This window comes from Octopus sinensis, unplaced genomic scaffold (genome assembly GCF_006345805.1).
Source record: "Octopus sinensis unplaced genomic scaffold, ASM634580v1 Contig18746, whole genome shotgun sequence".
NCBI classification, from domain to species: Eukaryota; Metazoa; Mollusca; class Cephalopoda; order Octopoda; family Octopodidae; genus Octopus; species Octopus sinensis.
The window spans coordinates 307,579-330,311 of NW_021835993.1; the positions used below are offsets into that span (position 1 = coordinate 307,579).

The 22,733-nt window shown below is 35.8% G+C and overlaps 2 protein-coding genes across 2 annotated transcripts; both read right to left on the reverse strand.

Moving 5' to 3' along the window:
• Window positions 1-3,418: 3,418 nt before the first annotated feature.
• On the reverse strand, window positions 3,419-4,519 carry LOC115231641. The gene has a single exon (XM_029801618.1). It carries the CDS (start codon window positions 4,517-4,519, stop codon window positions 3,419-3,421), a length of 1,101 nt encoding a protein of 366 aa, XP_029657478.1.
• Window positions 4,520-13,768: 9,249 nt separating this feature from the next.
• On the reverse strand, window positions 13,769-14,230 carry LOC115231642 (general transcription factor II-I repeat domain-containing protein 2B-like). Its single transcript, XM_029801619.1, has one exon. The coding sequence runs from the start codon at window positions 14,228-14,230 to the stop codon at window positions 13,769-13,771; it is 462 nt and encodes a 153-aa protein (XP_029657479.1).
• Window positions 14,231-22,733: the final 8,503 nt, after the last annotated feature.

Genomic DNA, 22,733 nt, shown 5'->3' on the forward strand with positions numbered 1-22,733 from the left:
ATTATCAGATAAAAAAATAACAAATAATTCAAGGAATATTATTATTAACGATATGAAGACTCTGCTTGCAGCTTTTACTGAATTGGTCGGGCGAAGAAATTTCACGTCAATTTAAAATCAATTTCATTTTTTGACAGCTTTATTTATAAACAGCATTTTTTCCAAGTTAGAAACTATATTTTTTTAGTTTTTAAATTCAAAATTACATAAAGCAATAAGGATTAGAAATATTAACCTCAACTAGAGCACACAATATTCTGATAAAACTCAATTTCTTAAATAAAATCAAAATTACCAAATAAGTCACAAAATGAGAGGCTGAACTTCTACAACAAATCTTATGCGATATACAGTTATAATAAAAACTTACCATGCATGGCAAAGATGAGAACCAATAAAAAAATAATGTTGCCTTGCTTTCTTTATTCGGGGTGGCAAAACTAAGCGGATAAGAAAGTGTGATTAAGTATTTTGGCCGTGTGATTAAGTTGATTTATCTGGGTTTTGGGATAATACTTTTTAAAGCTTTTGATGTTTTAGATGTTCTCAAACTGGCGTACATTCTCCTCCAAATTAGAGATTTTTCTAACTTTGCAAATCAAACAAATAATAATGACACACATTTTTTCAACGTATTGAACAATATACGGGAAATTCATGTTCTAGTTGTACTTGTCAACAACTATCGAGCTTAGATTATACATAGAAGATAATTCGAATGTGTATTGGCGATAACTGATTTAGAAAAATCAAAGAAACGACAAAGACCTAAGTGGCGTTAAATAGAAGAGATTGAAGAAAAATAGAAACCATGATCTTCTGACAATAAAAATTTATAGAAACGACATAATTTTATGGTTTTCGATGCAAATATCCATCTCGATATCACTTTGCTTTTATACAATATGTCACCGGTTTTATAGCCCACCGGGTTGAATAACCCACCATCAAAAAAACTACCAAAAAATATAAATATAATCCAAAAATAAAAATCCAGTAGGTTGGAAACCCACTATGTTCACTCAATGGCTGCGAATAGTTCTGTGGAGATCCGCGCCAACACGAGAATAAATACGGATAAGAAAGTCAAAAACAACAAGCCAAAAATCTTCGTACTCGACAAAGTAAAAAAAATCACGCTCATAGAGATTTGGATGACCTGTAACAAGTTAAGGTGGAAATGCCCCATAAGTACGACCCGGCTGCCAGTGAACTGGGAATAATTCACAAAGCCAGGATAACTAGAATACCATTGATTAATAACATGGATCGGTGTTGTGAGTAAATTCTATAAACATCACTGCGACTCAATCGATCTCAAAGGACCCATACGAGATTACATTTAGTAGGTGGTTATTCGGAAAACATTGGAGAGTATCCGTGCATAACAAGTTTGAAATGATCCGCCGGAACAGCCCCAAAAGACTCGGTTAACAAATGGAACAACGGAGGAGAGTTTGTTGAGCAAGGTCATTGAGTCAAACTTGAGAACGACCACAAACATGGACAGTGTCCCCATCAAAGAAATTGGCTCTGGCTTAAGTAGGAGAATCGACTGAGACCAGACGCTTGAATTAAAAACTATATTTAATTTTTTTGTTTTGTGTTACACCATGTATAATCAAACACGGCTATTAATTTGATTAATAAATGAAGACTCCCGCTATCAACATAAAATTAGTTAAAAATGTCAAATGATACAGAAAATTGCCGATTGATTAATGAAACAACAACCATGTTAAAAATATGAACTTATTGCGGGTTCATATGACAATAAATGATTTGTATCACCCAACTTGTATTCCCTGTGATTTGAATTCAGTTTTATCTGGATTTCAGTTTTAGGTGATTAAAATATTCTTTTATTTTAAGCATGTTAAGCATAAGTCTATCAAAAAAATAAAACAGACAAGGTTCTTTTGGTGGGGAAAATAGTGATGGGAGAATTGAACTGCTTTAACGAGAGTTTTTAGACCAATTTATACCATTTAAAACAAAGTTTACTTCAAAACATTCAGACAAAAGATTTGGTTATATGAGGCACTATCAGCTTTACTTTTTTATTTACTTTTTAATCTATTTAATGATCTTTCTGCTGTAATAATAAAATTCCATCAAATAAAGTTTTAAATTAAATCACAAATCAAAGGGAGTCGATATCAAAGGTCCTCTAATTTTTGTGAAATTTAAATCTCTGGGCCTTGTAGGTTTTTTCAGTTCAGGAATATGATACGGTTTTTCAGCGTCAATTTTGATACGATTCATGACATTCTCTTCCAAATAGCCATCAGCCTTTAACATAAAGTTAAATAAAAACAGAATCCAATAATTTAATAATTTTTGTTGTTCCAAAATCAGTCATTCTGATGAGTGATGACATTTCCCTCAGTAGTGAGGCATATTCATGATCAATAAATGGAATCGTCATCTGAGGGAAATTTAGAATCAGATATGATTGATAAAAGTAGATCAAACACGAGTTGAGAATATCAAAATATCAAAAAACTCGATTTCCTTACTTTTCTGAAATTCCTCCTCTCTCATGTACTGGAGAGAATCAGTGCTGTGAAAAAAATTCTGGAGATCCTGAAAAATAATTATATGAGTAACTTGGTGGAGTGATAGTGTCGCATTCCTTAACATTGCTTTAGCATATGGTCGACTTAATGAGTGAATGTAGTTCACTGTCTTTTCGATTTCTCCGATTCTCTCGGTATAAATTTGCTTCACTTGAAAATTGTTTTGTATTACTCACTTAGATCTGAAAGCATCTGCATTCGTTCATTAATTAAAATTGCATTGGAAAAAAGAAAAATTAAAAGGAGCATCTAATGAAGAATTTGTGACACGTCAGCAAGATGAATATGCTTTTTTATTTGAAATAGGTACAATTTTTATTTGTAATAATTATTTTAATAATTCTTTCAAAAAATATGGTGAAACCGATGCAAGTGATATTCATGCACAGAGCCAATGCTCTCTCAAAGATTTTTCTACAAGGCTCGCCTTTTGAGATAATAGAAATTTTTACTCAAATGTGTCAAAATCTCGATTTTTCGCGGTAAGTTGTACATCTGACCGTATTCCAAGAGGTTTCGATACGTGTGGAGCAGTTGCAACTTCTTTTTTCATTGGTGACGAAAATACATGTTTAAAATTATTAAAACGCGTTTCGAGTTGTTTTAAAAATCTGTTAATTGCACACTCTATTCAAAGTCGGCAATCTGTTAATTCCGCACTCTATCAAGGTCAAATTTAATAATAGCTTTAATTTTGATTCATAGTCGATAATGATATTTGGCATTTAATTTTAAAGAGAAAATCTGGAAGGTTTTAGGGACTTAATCATGCGTGACAGAATATTCACTTTGTTCATTTTAATTATTATTAAAGCAATCTCGCGGAATCAAAAAGTTAATTAAGATTCCACTTTTGCCATCCGACTCAGGATACGCTCTGTTAGTCGTATCCACGCTCCCCTGTTACGTGCGAGGTATCTCAGTTCGTACAGATCATCGGCCGATTTCAGTTTCCTTCCAATCGACGTGAGATCATGGTCGAGCGTAGTCGGTAATGTTGTTCTTTGTCGGCCCCTATATGCCGTTTTATTTAATGAGCAGAAGTAGGATTCCATGTTCTGATTGGCCGGCGTCATTTCCGAGGCTCTTAGGACATGTCCAAAGAGCATCCACTTCATGGAAGTCACTTTCTTTGCAATCTCGGATGTATGGGTGATTCTGTAGAGTTCATTATTGGTCATCTTTTTTGGCCAGTGAATTCCCAGGAGTAGTCGTAGCTGTTTTCTGTGGAAAGAGTTGAGCTGCTCCAGTTCTTTAGCGGTTAGGCCCCAGGTCCCCGCGTTGTAAAGCAAGATTGGTTCGACAAAGGAGTTGTACAGCCGAATTCGAAGGCGGGTTCCTATGTACTTGCGCCTCATCCAGATCGTCCACATTTTTTTGAAGGATGCAACAGCCAGCACTTTTCTTCGGATAACGTCCTCCGAGTCCACAAGGAGAGATCCAACTTTCTTGCATGTTCTCCACTTCTCCTCGTTTCTCGTCCCCAGGCGGGATATGGTAGTTCTTTCCGTTTTGTCAGGGTTTATTACAAGGGACCAGTCCTTCAACGAATGAGGGATCACTTTTAATAAGTTTTCCAGTGAGTCCTGATCTCGGGAGACGAAGTCAATATCGTCAGCGTAAATTACTTCCATCACGTTGGTAAAGCATTTATTTCTCCGAAGAGGTCTTAGGGCTGCCTCCAGGTAGATTATGAATAGAACCGGAGATAACGAGTCGCCCTGAGGTACGCCAGTGTCGGTTTTAAACTTCATCGAGGTATAGTTTCCCACACGCACGGATAGCGATGTGTTGGCGAGTAAGAATCTGATCATACGTAATGCATCCCCATCTAGGATGCCTTCCAATACATGCATCAGCTTTTTGCGGTTGATTGCATCGAAAGCACGGGATAGATCAATTCCAAGGATTGAGATTTCTTCTTTGTGTTTCTGGCACATTGCACACAGTCATCTCCATACTACGTCTGCTGTCGACCTTCCAGGTCTGAATCCACTTTGACTCGGGTTTAGGAACTTATTTACTGGTCCTGAAATACGATCCAGCACAACAAGTGAGAGTATTTTCCTTAGCGTATTCATTAGCGTAACCGGGCGTAGGCTGTTTAGATTTCCTTTCTCCTTTCCAGGTTTCTGGATTGGGATTAAAGTGGCATTCCACGCATCAAATGGGCTGTGACATTTGAACGTCCTGATCAGGACTGTGCAGATCAACTCAACCACTCTGTCCGGCGCGTATTTTAATAACTCTGCAGTCACGTTGTCTGGTCCCGAAGCTCTGCCATTTTTCAGCTTGCTCAAGGCTGAAAGGACTTCATAGCGGGTGATGTCTTTATTAAGTCCTCTGGGTGTTCCTTCAAACGGTTCCAGGTGGTCGTTGATATTTAGTCGTCCTTTGTAAAAGGCAGCAATTTTGTTTGCTGATTCTTGGTCATCGATTATGGTCTTTCCCGCATCATCGAAGATTACAATTCTCTCCGGTTTGGTATTCCGGGATAGTTTCTTGGCTGCAGCGAACATTTTTGCTCCATTTTTGTATCGGTCGATGTCCTTTGCCAGGTTATCTAGTGTAAGCCTAGCTAGCTCTTTGAACCTTTTCTTTATTCTGTATTTAATTTCGTTGCGTTTTCTTTTAAGAAAATCAACGAGGCCGGTCGAGTTTGGCGATTCAATTAGGAGACGGAGTTTCCTTTGTTCTTTTGCAAGTTTGTCTATTTTTTTGTCAAAAGTCCCCTTGAATCCCTTTGGACGATTTCCCAGTACCGTCTGTGCGGCCTTCTTAACTCTGATCGAAATATGCTTCCATAGTAGTCCGGGAGGCGCATTCGAGTCGATATTGTCCAACAGTTTGAGTATTTTCTCGCCATACTTTATACGAGTATGGTCTGGAACACATAGGTCTCCACGGCAAAGTTCCTGCCCTGTGTGCGAGCTGCAAGTACTCCAGAGATTCCAAAGCGTCGCTTTAGAATGAGGCGTGCCACCAGCAGCCGGTGATCACTCGAGGTAATCATGCCGTTGTACGTACGGGAGTCCGTGAGTAACGCCTTCTGTGTTTGTCTGCATAGTATGTAGTCGATTTGGTTAAATATGTGAACAAGATTTCCATAGCAGTCTCTCCTCTGGCCTGTCCACGTCGTAATATGTCGAGCTGAATGTCGGAATGCCGTGTTACAGAGGAACAGACCGAATGATTCACACAAGTGTATGAGTGCCTCCCCAGACAGATTTCTGAACCCTCGAGCGTGTCAACAATTCGATTCTTCAAGCTTTTTTCCCACTTTGGCATTCCAATCCCCAGCTATAAAGAGCATGTAGGAGCTGGACAGTGATGAATAAGCCGATGATAGGGAGGAGTAGAAATCGTCGAGTTCCTCTGCGTTGGCGGATACCCTCATTGTGGTCGGTGCATATACATTGATTATCGATACGGTTGTTTTGCGATTGTTTCCAAGGCGTAGTTGAAGGATGGCAATTCTGTCGTTGATTTTCCACGCTCTATGAGTTACCACATCTGCGTCCGTGCGAACTGCGAAGGCCATCCCGTAATGTCGGCAGTCTGACGGCAGCAGCAGTCGGTACCCGTTAATCGTTTCATCAAGGCCATTGGGGACTTTGGTCTCCTGCAGACAACATACAGAGATTCCATATCGTTTTAAATAGGTTTTGTCTTTTTAATGCGGATGTTAGTCCTCTTACATTGAATGATCCAATGGAAAACAGGGAAGATTGAGTGCATGAATAAGACATGTGTGCAATAGAGGGACGTCACCACCTCAACCACTTCATTTTAATTAAAATGCAGAAAATTAGTTTTTTGGCTGGAAGGTTTAAAAGACCTCATCATGTGAGTCGACTACATGCTTGTTGTTTATTTTAACCAAAATTCGGAAAATATTTTTTTATTTTTTTAGCGGAAAGGTTTTAAAAGCCTCATCATTGAGGATATTTTTGATATGTTAGTTTTTTAGGTGGAAGATTTTTAGAGAATCATTTTCGGGGAAAAGGATTTTGACAATTTATCTGTATTTTGCCAATTTGAATACGCGCGCAGACACACATTACACTCCTCGACAAAAAAAATGATTCAAAATTCATATTTAGTTTTTCTTTGAAAATCTTATAAATATTCTAATTTCAAGAAACTGTATATCATTTTATTAAGATGTCTTAACGACGTCAAACCCGGGAACTCTATAACAGAGGTTTCCAATGGGGAGGCGCGCCTCCTAGGAGGCGTTGACTCGTGTCAAGGGAGGCGCGAAAAGTATTTCAGAAACATTTTTTAGAAAATTATATCTATGTAAAAACGTGACTATATTCCGATAATAAGAGTTATTAATTAAAATTATATTTTTTCAAAAATTTATTAATTTATTAGACAATTAAATAATTTTAACACATGAATAAATTCTTGAGTGTTGCAAAAGAAAATTCACGTTAATAAAGATTTTGACGATGGTTCAAAAAACAAATGATTGGAATATAATCAATACACTCCAAAGACAAGAAAATACTTCCATCTTACTTATTGTTGGATTCACACGTATCTTTGTGATTCTATGGAAAAACCCCTCTGTTTTGCTTTGCCTTCTAAACTCTTGCAGCAGATAGTATGAGGCCCATGCAAATTAAAAAACATTTTGAAACGATCATTCTGAACATGAAAAAATTGGTATTATGGAAATCAATATTACAAAAAATATCTATGACATGTTTCCACTTTTAAACACCTTTTGCGCCATAGTGAACATTGAAGCAAACAAAGACATATTTGCTGAACATTTGGATTGTTTGTTGAAGCATTTTGCTCACTATTTTAAAGATCTCGACTGTAAATGTTCGAATGGATACAGAATCCATTTATTGATGAAGAAGATAATCATTTGCATTGACAACTTTTGAAAAGAAAATTGATAGAATTGTCATGCGATACATTATTGAAACAAAATTTGAGAGAGAACCGCTAATTTCTTTTTGGTTGAATGTAAGAACGGAATATGAAATTTTGTCGAATAAAGCAATGAAAGTTTGTTGCCATTTGCTACTTCATATTTATGCGAACTGGATTTTCTGCACTAGCTGCAATAAATCTAAATATCGAACTCGTTTAGTAGTGACTAATGAGCTAAGAGTAGCACTCTCTGCGATGACACCAAGATTTGAAAAACTTTGCGCCAAGATGGAAAAAAAATTATCTCATTAACTTTTTGTTTTAAAAATTGTTTTGATAAAATAATAATTGTATTATATTATGGAATATAAAGGGAGGCGCAAGATTGTACTTTTTCTCTAAGGGAGGCGCGTAAAAAAAGCTTGGAAACCTCTGCTCTATAGATCAATTCATCATAACACATTTAAAACAATTATATATTTTTAATGTCCCTAATTAATTAGTATGAATCGTTAGTAAAGATTGATTATTTTTTCGGACTAATAATTCCTTCAAGTTGAGCCTTTGAAGTAGATAATGGTATGTGCTACCTTAAGTTGAACGTTAGTTCTTTTTAAAAATTGGATTTCTTCCTGATGCTTTTTTTCTTCCACTTGCCGCTGCTCGCCAGCACGTTTTTCCGTTTGTTCACTGCGAGCCTTCAAATCGTTCACTAAACGCTCTAACTGTCGTTTTTGGCATTCTAAGTCCGTAATCTAAAAGTCTTAAATACAAATTCAACTTTTTGGTCGTTTTCTACTTTACCACTATCGGCTTCCAATGTTTTTCGCATCCCGAAAGCAATACTACTTTCGTATAGTGTTTGATAGGCTGCCATCGTCATTTTAATTTCGTCCCGAACTCTTAATAGAAGTAGCCCTCTTTCAGGACAGATTATTGTCCCCTGTCTTATTAATTCGTCTGTTAAATTCAAAATTTTTCTTAATAACCAAAAGTCTGAGAAAACAATTCGCGCCGAATGGGGCAGATTCCAGTTTTACGACCTTGTCGTTCTTCCAGTCTTTGGTTAAGATCTTCTTGCAGATTGATAACGTCCAACCTGCTTGCTGCTTCATTCGAAACTTGTTGGATCCAAAGTTCGTTATTTTCTCTCCATTCTCTGAGTTTTATTTTCTCAATATCTATATACCGAGGAGGTAAAATTGAATTCAAAATTTCTTCAGTTTGAAATATTTGTCTATCAGCTGCAGTTATTTTTTTGCTTATATCAGGAAATTCAACTCCAGAATTATTACTTTTACATTGTTTCGACTTGGTATTAACATTTTTGATACCTTTCCAGATATTTTCTCCGTTGATTTTATCACCACGTATGGACTATCGTATTTTAAAAGAGAGTAGTTAGATTCGATCATTACGTTTCTAGGCAATAGTCTATTTTTATAACTGCCAAATAATATCTAATCTAACTGTAATTAATAGTTTAATAAATTATTCTCAAAGAGCAAATAAGTATATTTCGTCAGAGCCCCCATAACTGGAATGGAAATCCGGACACTATTTACACTGTTGTATAACCCAAAGGGAAAATGTTAATTAATAAAACTGATTTTTAACGCAAAAGTATTGGACAAGGTAGTTTTAAGCAACCGTCCACGTTGTGCGCCGCTTAATAGCCACCGGATTAATAGCAATTTTGGGATTTTTATATCCCCTGAATCTATTGTCGCAACCGCGGAATGTAAAAGATGCGGAAGTACCTCACTTACGGAGAAGTTCCAATTCCTTCCATTCGCGGTTGAGACTTCCGGTTCCTTGGGCAGTAAGGCAATCAGCTTCGTTCAGGAGATCGGGTCCCGCATGTTGCTATCACAGGCGACGCCCACGAATCAAGATGGTTTTTCGAGCGGATATCCCTTGCGATAGTACGCTCTAATTCTTTCTCGATCGCGTCGGCTTCCTGTCCATGAAGCTTGCAATTGTGTAATATTTAAATTTAATTTTACTAAGCAAAATAGCCAAATTTGGTCCAATTACCTTTATAGATTAAAAAAGATATTTCCAGATTAGTCATTTCTATCTATCACGCGATAAATGAATATTATAAATTTCACTCTGGAGAAATAAAGAATGGGAAATCTAATAAAGAAATACAGTCAGCAAAAATAAAAACTGAACAAGCATTTTCTCACGAATTTACTATGAAACAATATCTAAAAAATAACTTCTACTGATGTAAAACATTAAATAAAGTATTGTTTATTTTTTTGTTTTTCTAAAAAATATTTTATTTATACAGGTTTTTCATTCATTGATAATTCAGAACCCAAAAAACTGAACAAATTTATTTAATATCTATTATGCCCTCTATTAGCTCTAATTACATCTAGTATTCGGCCTGGCATGCTATTAATAAGACTTTTTGCTTATTCTATTTTAAGTTCATTCCAAATAGATGATATTTCTGCAAATAAATGTTTTTTTCACAAATTCTCTTCCTTTATTTTGTCTTTAATAGAGGCACAAAAATTATATATAGGGTTAAAATCTGGGCTTTGTGTAGGCCAGTGATTCTCAACTTTTTTTTTGGTGTACCAAAAAAAACGTCAGTGTACCAACCCAAGTTATTTCGTGTACCAAGGAAACTAAGACTTATTTAATTTTTTAATTAATTTTATTGACTTAAAATTTTTTTTTAACTATTTAATGAGAGCCTTGATTTTCATGCATTTTAATTAGTTCCTGAATATCAGGATCCAAGCGTGTTAAAAATAATCTGACATCTCCTTGCGAGTGAATATCAAGCTGTTACGTTCATCGCTCAATATTCTGTTTATTACGCTGAATCCCGATTCCACAAGATATGCTGTTGGAAAACATAATAAAATTTTAATTATTTGTTCCCAAATCTTTGAAAATTTGTCTTTAAATTCCATTTTTCGCCAAAAGGTAGTCAAACCCTGGTTTCAAACAAAATCTTGTAAGAATAAATATATTTAATTTCTATAAAAAATAATATGATAAAAAATACGAATAAATTCATCTTGCAAATCCATTTGCACCTCTTCAGTGCTAGTCAAAAAAGGATTTATCATCCATCTTGGTATTTCCATATTAATCACGTCTTCAAATCTGATTGTCATTTCCTTTTCCAAATTAATTAGATGGTTTACTATGAAACAATATCTAAAAAATAACTTCTACTGATTTAAAACATTAAATAAAGTATTGTTTATTACGCTCCAAAGATCCTAGGGAATTTACATTCCTAATCCAAAGGATCCTGTTGGCCGTTGTGCGTGGGAACAGCTGTTCCATCCGGCTTGCTGGCCGATTAATTTCTGATTAATTTAACCTTAAAAATGGAATTGGATGCCAATATTTTCGATTAGATGGTCAACAAAAATTTTTATATCAAATTGATTAAATGCTTTACATACTGGATATAGAAAATCGCATTTGCCTGATTCAAAGTTATGTCTATAATTCTTTAACTTTTCACAGAATGTAATTATTGTAACTCTGACGTCAAACATAGTTACAAAATCTCCCTGCAATTTCAAGGAAATTTCATTCAATTTAGCAAAAATCCAATTTAAATAATAAATATATTTTTTATTTTTGGAAATCGATCTTGCTAATTCATCTTCATTATGTCCCAACATATCTTGTAAAACAACTGCGAGAGAAGGTATTATTAACGATTCACCCGAAACATGGGTAGCATTATTTTTTTTTTATTAAGTAATTACTTTAATTTTCTAATTAATGGGGAATAAGTTATACACGAATTAATAAAGAGCCTGGAGGTCAGCTCAAAGTCGCCGCACTGCGTATCGAGTGGCAGTTTCCGCGGAGCACTGCGACCGAGATTCGCTGGAAGAGCCAGCTCGTCACCCTCCGGTCGTTGGTCTTCTTGGCGATTCTCCTGGCAATGTCGGCAAGAAGGCGAGTCGCAGACCTGCCGACAATTCCAGATGTTTCGAAGGCGAGGGGGACAAACTCAGATGTTTCGAAGTCCGAAATATTTCCATACTTCGACCTCTTAGCCTCCTCAGCCTGAGCACTGGCGGAACCCGGGTTACTGATGGACTTGAGTAACACCGACGCGGAGAACGAGTCAACACAAGTTGCGTCCCAAATCAGGGACTTGCCTTCCCTGAAAGGGAAGGTAGTCATCCCGTCAGGACGCTTTCCATCACTCCGGCAGAGACCGACTGGCTCTAGAGTGGAGGGGAAACCTGCCGACTCTAGTGCCCTTTTCACGACGTCATTGAGGTGAGTGTGGCGAGGAATTCTGCCAGCACTCTTCTTGCACGAGAGGGCGTGCAAACCGTTCGGAGAGATCGTGGACCCGCACCGGCATGGGTGGGGCTGACAGATGTCCAGGCCCAAGCGTAAGCAGACACCAATCCGTAAGGATTCGTCGTCCAAGAGATGTCCCGTACTAGGGGTAGGGAGTGCATTGAGCCAGTCTCCAGTATGCGGCTGGCAAGCGCAGTTGAGAGATGCCAGTTGGACTTGGTCCAACTTTGACCGGAGTTTGCACAGAGTGTCTGAGCAAAAGACTTTGTCCCAGTTCTTTTGGACTGAAGGGATCGTCGGAAAAACCAGACCGAGTGACGACCAAATGCGCGAGGCTGATGAGAATTCGGAAAGCTCGTTGAGTTCGAGAGAGGGAAAAAGAACCGAGCAGACCGAATTCCTGGATGCTGAGGTCGAAGAGAGATAGCAAGGCAAGGCTAGGTCCTTGCAGAAGCGAATCCCGATCCCCCCGAAACGTATAGGTAGGCACGCACGGGTAAGACCGACGCCAGTTAGTCTCGTGTTGAGATGGGATACCAGCGAGGTGAGGATAAGATTGTCGATTGCAAGTAAAGCATCGGGAGCCACGAAACAAGGCGAAGAACGGAGGATGCATGTTAGCCTCGGGATAAAGAGGAAATTCCACAGCAAGAAAAAAGCCATGTAGCATTATTTTTAGCAACAATATGGGCAATTTTGTAGGATGCAAGTAACCCATCTATGAAATAGGTTAAAAGGAATACTTTTTCGCGCAAGAGCATGATGAGTATTAACTTTTGAAGAGTGGTAGGTTCATCAATCTTGTTTTTTATATTTTGAAAATATTCAAGCGAAGATCCGACTAGATTTGGATCTCTAGTCCTCAAATGGTGTATTAATCTTGATAATTTCATTGAACTATTGGCCAAAGAAATTTTGCAGATCATGCAAAAAGCCCTTGATTTGTTTCCACTGGAAGGGATAAATCCATATTTCAGATATTCTTTACGATAAATCCGAGGCGTACATGAATTACCACCAGACATGTGATTGACACGAGTATTTATAGGTATCAAATGATAATAATTAACCATCGTAATGTACTAATTACTGATAATAAAAAAATATTAAAAAAAATAATACCATGTACCAATTTTTTTTTCCATGCACCATTCGAGTATTTTCCATGTACCAAAAATGGTGCACATGCACCACAGTTGAGAATCACTGGTGTAGGCCATGGTAGCAATTCAATATTATTTACTTGAAAAAAGCGCCTTGCTATTGCCGAAGTATATTTCGGATCATTGTCTTGTTGGTAAATATGATCTTGATTTCGATTTTGTTCAGAAATGAGATAAGATTATGCATTAGTATGTTAACATACAAAGCTCCATCTATCTTCTCTTTTATCCAAACCAAATTACTGAATCATTTATGTATATGGCACCCCATACGATAATATTTCCTTTACCGAATTTTTTTAATTAAATTAAAAAGTCGAGTGGTTTTTTATCTGCGATTAATCTCATTGGTCCTGGGTTCGATTCCAAGTGTCTGCCTCTGCCACATTCCATGTAAAAAATAATACGAGAAACTGGGAATCTTATTTCTCTAAGACGTATTCTTTGGATAACTCCTTGTACGGAAAATGACTGTTTCAAATATTTATTTATAGTCAAAAGGGACCTCGCCACATTTTTTTGCTTTTTATTTTTTTAAATAAAAACTGGGTCCATTAAGCACTATGACATTTATTGTGGCTGGTTGTCAATTAGAGTTTTATGCTGTGGAATGACCTGCTTAGTCATATTATTGAAATCACAGCATGAATTTTTGAACTTTAAAAAATATGATGGTTTAGAGCAGGGGTGTCAAACTCATTTCGCTTTGAGGGCCGCATTTTGTAACAATTTCGCTTCGAGGGCCGCATTTATAATAATTTCTCATTAAGGGAAGATTAGTTCTGATATTTATTATTAAGAGAAACTAAATTATTGAATTATCGCCCTTTAATTTTGGTGAGAGCTGCTTCCAGAGGATTGACATCTTTTTTTAGATACAATTTTTGATATGTCAGGCTGAACTATTCGTGTAGTTCCGACTTTTATTAAAGAGGATAAATGTTCATCAGTTAGTCTTGTTCTTTGAGCAGTTTTTGTCATTTTCATAACTGAAAAAAGCTGATCACACACAAATGTCGAACCAAACATAGCAATGATTTTTGTCGCAAACTTTCGAAGATATGAAAAGAAAGCAGGTATTCCAACCTCCAAATATTTAGCTTTAAGTATAGAATCTGATTGTATTTCCAATAGTTCCATTTGTAAACTTTCATCTACATTGGAAACATTAAAAGAGAATGGTGATGCGAATAATGAAAATTGTTGTTCAAAAGACGAAAAATCATTAAATCTTTCTTGAAATTCCTTTAACAACGATTCTAGTTGTTTTTCATACTGAGAAAAATTCATTACATTATTTGCATCAACAGTACTCCTGAGCTCTTTGCACGTAGGAAAATAAGATAAATCTTCATTTAATAGCTGAAACTTTCATAATTTTATTTTCGAAATAAAAAACTTGATATGATCTGACAACTAAGTTATGAGCTTGTCTTTGCCCTGCAATTCTAAATTAAGGTCGTTCATATGTGTGGTAATATCCACTGCAAATGCCAAATGTTTGATCCAAGATTGACTTTTCATTTCGTCTGTGTTTTGCCCTTTCATCTCCATAAATAAAATTATTTAAATCTTTTAACAACTTTGTGAAGAGTTTGTAACGCAGATAAATTTTTCGCAATTCATTTAGCATTGAAACACGCATTGGACCTTCTTGGTTAATAAGCAACTTAATACCTTCGAAATAATTGTATGATAGATGATTAGATTGATAATGCCTCTTTAGGTTGTATTCTTTCGGTATAGCGATAAACTTGTTACATATCAAACAATGTATTTTTCCATCAACCATTGTGCAAAAATAGAAAAGTTCCCATTTATCTTGAAACACTCTCCGTTCATCTTTCAAAGAGCGTTTCTTTTTTATTCAAGAAGAAGCACGTGACATTAACAAACACGATTTAAAAATACAATTAAAAATTTTAATTAAATGTAAAAAAATAAAAAATAATTTTTTGCATTTTATAGCCATTAAATCAGACCGCACTTATGTTTGGCAAAGTACGCTGAGGGCCGCATGTTTGACACCCCTGGTTTAGAGAAACCAATCAGCAGTTTAATATGTCGTGATCCATCCTTCCGACCGGAGTGAATTCAATTTTTCTTGACGTGCCAATTTCATTAATTTGATGAAAGCTAATAAAAATTAATATTTATTATAGCAATGTGGTTAACATTTAGCCACGCAATGCGGGAGTATTCTGTACAATGATTATACATGGAAGCATAACGAGGTGGTGAGGTCCCTCTATTTTTTTCTTTGTAATAAGTATGGGTTGAGGTGGTCCAGAAATCGGTTTGTGAGAACTCAAAGGTGTGTATTAAGGTGGATACCTCAATATCCACTTCGATTGTTGTCCAGCACAACAAACCCGATATCGTGCTTCACGATAAGGTCACCTGGGAGATTGTTTTCGTGGAGGTGGACATTACGCGCTTATGAAGTTTGGAGACAATGGAAGGAAAGGATGAAATATAACTTTATTGCAAACGAGCCAGGGCTAATGCACCAGTTTAAAGTCCATGTCGTTCCGAATACCACAAGGAGTAAATAAAATAGTTAGGTTTAGCTAAGTATTTACAGGCTTATATGCAGCCAACTGTTCTTAAGAGGACCAAGGAGAGTCTTTTTTGGCATTTAGTCAGCGAGAGGCGCTGAACTACATTTAAAAAATCTAAAGAGTCAGAAAAGTGAGAGAGGTGTGGAATTCAATCTTTTGTTCACTTTGAAGGCTCGGAAATTAGTTTTTTTATCAAACAAAAGTAAATTTAGAAAAAAAGAGCACGGTCAAAAGGCATTTCCAGTTGCATGCAGGATGAAGTATGCATTGCCGCAAACGACAGCTATTCCAATTTGTTGGAACAACTGTAACACTTCCAAAAAACTTATAACAACAAAAACAATAAGCGCGATGCAAAATTAGAGGAACTTAGGTAACTGAGGTTTCGCGTGTGCCAGCCGCACAAAGAGAACCTTTCATTAGAAAACAAGAGCCGATACTAAACCACTCAGCTCCCGAGAACTTATTAGGCAAATAATTAGTATCTTTTTATTAATAAAGTTAATTTTGTGATTTTTAAGAGTTTATAGCTCTGAAATTTGATTATCCTCGGGTTTTTGAATTGCCCATTCTTGAATTGTTGCACCTGCGTAAACAAGGTAAACAATCAATCCGACAAGATGTATTCCCAGCATTAATAAAAATACATTTTGCCATTCCCGTGGATTATGCTATAACGATTTTATAAAAAAAATTGTCACTTACAGTATCTGAAACGAATTGATACGATGTCTGAATTGCAATGAGACCAGAAATTGCTCCCACAGTATTGCCGACTCCAGAAATGATGCCATAATATTGAGGAGCAATATCCCCAATATTACCCATCGTTACTGGAACAAAAGTCCCTGAGAAAAAACAAGCAAGGATAATCAGAAAGACTCCGTAATAGTATTTATTAGGATGAATAAGTGTTGCAAATAACAATAATATGCTCACGGGTAACAGGGCTGTGTCAATTGTATAAAATGCATCAAACCAATAGTAGCAGCAATTTTTCTTGTTCTTAATTTAGAAATCGAATATTTTTTTTGAAAAAAGTCGGACATCATACAAGCAATAGTTCCTCCAATCCATGTTACCAAAGGAATCGTGAAAGTAATATAAGTTTGCTTTAATACAACAAAAATTAGTTACATTTTTGATACTAATGTAATACAAATCCTTCATCATTGAAGGGGCAATTGTCACAATAAGAAAGAAGCTCCAACCGAACGAAAAAGCAAAAAACATAAGTGCTATCAAAGGAATAGACTTTACCATCTTCATTACTGGTATTTTCTAGTTGTTTATAAATGATTTAGAAAACTTTGATGTTTGTGACCTGCTTTCTTTCGACATTTATTGCCAAAAAGAATTTTTCATCACTCGTGCTCCATCTGTGGGTTTTAGGGTCATCGCTAGCAAATATTATCCATAAAATGATCCAGATAACTCCAATAATTCCTAAAATAAGCATTTTATTAACTCGCCTAATATATAAAAAGATATTCTCCACAATGCCACGTTTTTTGCAAGTCCGGAAGCAAGAAACAAAGAAAGAATAGTACCAAAATACGTCCCTACATAATTGAAAATCTATAACTGACCAGGAAACATTAGTCCTATAGCAGAAACTCTGTATTCTGGAGGAAACCAATTAGCAGCAATTATCAGAAAACAAGGAAAAAATACTCCCTGACATACTGTAATCTATTCAACCTGTACGGCTCCTGTTAATATTCTGATTACTACAAGAACATATGGTGATGCATCAAAGGCGGCTGGAGTTGCGAATGTCAAGGCAGAAGATACAGATATCGATAAAAGCAGAATGATTTTTGGACCGTATTTTTCTGCTGCGACACCGCCAATGATTTGTGTAAAACAATATCCGGCGTAAAATGACATTAAGACTACAGCTTTTTGAAAGTTAGTCCATTCAAATATCTAAATTGACCATGAATTTATTCAACATTTTTTTCAGATGCATTTATTGACACTATTTGTGCGACAACAACGTTAATGTTTTGCCGTTGCATATACGTCACTGCAAGGCACCAGAATGTGCCAATTCCCATAATTATTCTTCCCCGGATGGATATCTTGTCTAAATGGATATTATTTACTTAATCATACTTTTTGACAATGATGATTCCATTTGATTATTTTATGATTTCTTCGTTCTATTTAAATGCTCAATTGTGGTTTAATTGTTTAGCGTGGTTTCGAAAAATCAGCTTCATTAATTTCATTTTTCGTTTGTCAACTTTAAGGTGTATACCACAATACCCACTTTGATTGTTGTCTAGCACAAGAAATCCGAGTGGTTTACGATAAGGTCACCGGGGAGATTATTATCTTGAAGTGAGCATCACATGGCCAGATTGTATAATCTCATAGTAAATAAATTTATTTCTGCTAGATAATAGGTTAGTTTCTGGTATTAAAGTACACTAGAGCAGTGGTTCCCAACCTTAAGGTGCTCGCGGAACCCTTTTGGGCTAATTTATTTTTTGCGGAACCTCTCCAATTCAATTATTATAATTTCACTTAAAACATAATAGTAATAACCAAAAACAATTTTAATGTGAACATTGAGGTAATTTTTTATCATAGCATAGTTGTGTAACGTTAGGAGTTATTGTTGACAACTGTATCCTCATATCAGCGGAAGCATCAAGTTTATTTCTATATTTTGTTTTGGTGGATGTATATATTGAAAACCCAGACTCGCATAAGTAAGTCGTTGGAAAAGGTAATAGTCTACGTATAGCCTTTTCTGAAATATCTGGATATTTTGAAATGTATCCCCTCCAAAAATTAAAAAGGGATTCATTTTTATATATCTGATATGACGCTGATTCTGATGTCAAATCAATAAGATGTTCATATTCAATTGATGAACATCTTGAAGAACTGTATTGTCCAATGATGATTTTGGTTCTTCGAGATACTCTTGTAAAACGGCAAAGCATGCAATATTATTATCTACAGATGATCGCCAAAATTCGATTTTCCATTTTAAGGCCATTACTTTTTCATTCAAAATAAAAACTGTCTGATATTTTCCTTGTAGTGATAATGTAAATTTATTCAGTTTTTCATAAATTGAAACCAAATATGCAAGTCTCTGTAACCAAATATTGCAGGAACAAGAGATGTGTTAGGCATTATATGATGGCATATTACACATTCTGCCGTATGTGGTAAATCAGATCCATTCTGAGAAAACCCATATGAGAGGTAGCTTTCATCATATTTTCTTTTCTAAAATTATAATTATAAAAAAACCTTTTTTGAATATTTTTTGGAATCTCTTATGCAATTATTGTTTCTCATTAAAAATCTTATAAAATTGACCAACTAACTCAAAAGAGAAACAAGATATAAGCGTGGATGTTCAATATATTTTAATAATTAAAAACTATTATTGAATAAATATAATAAATTTCGCGGAACCCCAAAACTGGCTCCGCGGACCCCAGGTTGGGAACCACTGCACTAGAGTGTAAAAAAAGGCTTCGTGGAATTTGAGATGTCTGGCGACGATTTTGGTTACCCTTCTTGGGAATAATTGTTAACTTATTTTCGGTTTAGCATAATTGCCTCTCAGAGAAATGAGCTTCGGGAATCATGGCTTTAGAAAAGAATTTTGATTGGAATTTTTTGCGAAAACAGCCAAACAATCCACTCTACATGCAAATTTCATAATTTATTCTTCAAGAACAAGAGAGTAAGTAACTATTAATTCTAATTAATTCGAAACTGCCATTTCATACGCAGCGCTACGTCAAAGAGCTGACCCGTAGGCTCTTGACAAACACCTTTTAGTCGTAGTTAGTCGATTTTGAATATTGTATTTTGTTAATGTTAAAAAATTTGGATGTTCATTAATTTTAAAAAACCTTGCAGTTCTGTCAACTTGACTAAACCTTAAAAGCTTTAAATTCTTTAATTTACAAATTTCGCATAATTTCTCAAATCTTAATACACTCAACCCTTAAAATTGACTACATTTTATTAGGTATATAATTCAAAATGAAAAGATTATTTGATTAGTTTTATTATTGGGAGATATCCAGAGCATTAATTCTGAATATACCCAGGGAGACTCGCTCGGCCAGATACCATTGCTCGGATGGGTAATCATCTCCATAAGTGACCCCTTGTGTTGGAGCAGGCTTCAAGTGGAAGGTTCCTGTATTCCAGACGTCTTGACTGCCAGGAGGAGAAAAACTTCGCCATTCTCAACATCATCATATTTCCCAAATTTCTTCTCTCTGGCCCGTTCAGATGAGGGTCCAGGGTTTTTGAGTGATCACGTATGTTCTGGGCGGAAAAGGAGTTGACGTACGTGACTTCCCAAACCAGACACTTTTCCATTTGAATGAAACAAATTATTGTCGAGAGGCAACCAGATATCTCACAATGGTAAGAGTTTAGCCAAGCACCGCTCAAGGACTGGCTACTCATTTTTAATCATGTTAGTTGCCTGGTTCCATGCGTTAATTCAATTCTTTGTACGGTTTGGTGTAGATTCGAGATGTCCATTGCGATTGCAGAATTGCATTCAATAGGCAGTCTTAGTTTTTCCCAAGTGGCAAAACAATCATTCATACCAAACGACAAAAATCTTCTAAGCTAATAATATGTATATTTCTTTGCTAAGCAGAGTAACATCTTTTCGGGAACATTTAGATATGTGGTTCTCAAACCGGGATACGTAAGATTCAGTAGAGGGTACCCAATAAAATTTGAAAATTTATATGATTAATAAACAACGTTGATTAACAAAATGTCATCGATCTCATTAATTAAAAAACTTTTCTTCTTAATTGTTTAAAATTCAATAATGGTTACGAGAAAAATTATTTAGACGCCAGAAGTACGTGAAACAAAAAAGTTTGAGAACCACTTATTTAAATGGTAGATGCCTTGGAAATGTCCAAGTAATCGAATGACAAAGTTTCTTCGAAATCAATTGCCTTCTGAATTGTTGATTTTAGACTATAGACTACAGCTCCGTCCTATTCGAAAGTCTCATTGGTGATGCATAAACACATTTTCTCTTCTATACCATTTACAAGTCAATTTTGCAGCTGAGAACATCATTTTTGCAATCTGGAAATTAAATTTGCAGTAAAGAATGTCAATTTCAGTCAAGAATTGCGGTTAGGAAAATCATTTTTGCAATCAAGAAATTAAATTTGCGGTCATGAAAACCAATTTTGCAAGTGAGAAATTCTATTTTGCAAGAAATTTTTATTACAAAAAAGAATGAAATGATTTATTAATGAATACAAAAAAAAGAAGTCGGTCATGTGTTCGAAAGTCTCATGGGCGGGAAGCCGACGCGATCGAGAAAGAATTAGAGCGTACTATCGCAAGGGATATCCGCTCAAAAAACCATTTTGATTCGCGGGCGTCGCCTGTGATAGCAAACATGCGGGACCCGATCTCCTGAACGAAGCTGATTGCCTTACTCCCCAAGGAACCGAATAATTGAATTGTCAGTTAAATCTTCACATCGAATAATTGAGGGGTAATATCTCTCCATGGAATTAGTACTTCTTTTGCCTCAATTGCAATCCTCAATTGAAGTAATTCAATTTTTTTATTTTTAATCCAATAATATGCGGTCCTTTCTTTCACTCCCAGAGACCTGCATAAAGAGCGCCAATCTCTATCGTGTGTGTCTATGATCAATTTCCGTTTTTCCATTGAATATTTTCCGTAATGTCCTCTTCCTTGTCTGTTTATGCAAATGTCTTCTGTACCATTTTCTTGTGAATTTTCGAAGGCTTCTCAATTTTGTTTAATTTTAAACGCAAAAATACTTCATATATATTGTTTAAACGCATTAATGTTGCGTCAAGGTTATAAAAAATGAATTTGCAAAATTGAATTTCCTGCTAACTAAAGTAATATTCCTACTTGCAAAATTGATTTTCCTAGCCGCAAATTTAATTTCCCACTTGCAAAACCGATTTTCATGACCGCAAATTAATTTTCTTGATTCCAAAATTGACTTTCTTAACCGCAAAAATCATTTCTTACTTGCATAAATGAGTTTACCTACCGCAAATTAAATTTCGTATTTGCAAAATAGAGTTGTAAATGGTATAGTTGATTCGTTTTGTCATAATTTTTTCTACAAGTCTCTAAATTACTGGCAACAGGATGGAAACTGCTGGGCAGAATAGGTTTTAAAGGTTCATTAATCATTCTAACTTCTAAGAAGTTTTAAAAATTTAGAGATAGCCGGAGGCTTTTCAAAAGAAGTGACCGAAGCTCAAGTTCATATTCTGCCAGGCTGTCTTTATCCGAACACTCGGGTAGGTTTATCTCGTGATTCGAAGGTGATCATCCGATAATGCCTGGATTGTGGAGTCAGACGTACTCTTTGAGAGCATCGACATCCACGGATTCATCAGAGAAAAATTCAACTTTATATATGTTACGCGATGTTTCTGTGAAACAATGACCATGTAGTATTCGTGATACTAAACTATAGTGGTATTTTATGAAAATTTGGATTTTGTGTTATATATCGATTAAATACTATTAATAAAAAAATTGTATTTATCAATAAAAAAATTAAAATACATTTGTTTTGTTAGACCAAAATAATGGATGAAAGCTCCCCAGCTGCGGTGAGATGATTAAGATCATTTAAAGAAACGATTATACAAGGAGTTGAGATCTCTCATGGATAATCCAATTGAGGGACTGGACTTGAACATTAATGAGATTTGGAACAACATCAACTGTTGGACTGTAAATATAACTGGATCCATCAACACAATTTATGCCACTGAAAATTTTATTCTAAGATTAAATTTCAACGAGAGTTACCCGTTTAAACCACCACTGGTAATGTTTATTCCTCCACACGTGCCTGTTCATCCACACGTCTACAGCAACGGACATATTTGTCTCTCTATTCTGACAGAGGACTGGTCTCCGGCACTTACCGTGTCTTCGATTTGTCTGAGTATTTTGTCAATGCTGAGTTCATGTCAAACTAAGGTCGTTGCCTTGTTTACTGATTCCAGGAAGCCCCATTCGACAACTCATTTTATGTCCGCTCTTGTAACAGGGATCCCAGGGCTACCAGGTGGGACTTTCACGGTAAACTGTTTTCTAATCTTTAGACGACCGTGTTTGAGTCACGTTTTCAGTTTCTCTTACATTTTAATATATTGATTCAGTTTTTCTTGTTACTGCTAGGTTTCACGTAATACTCAGGA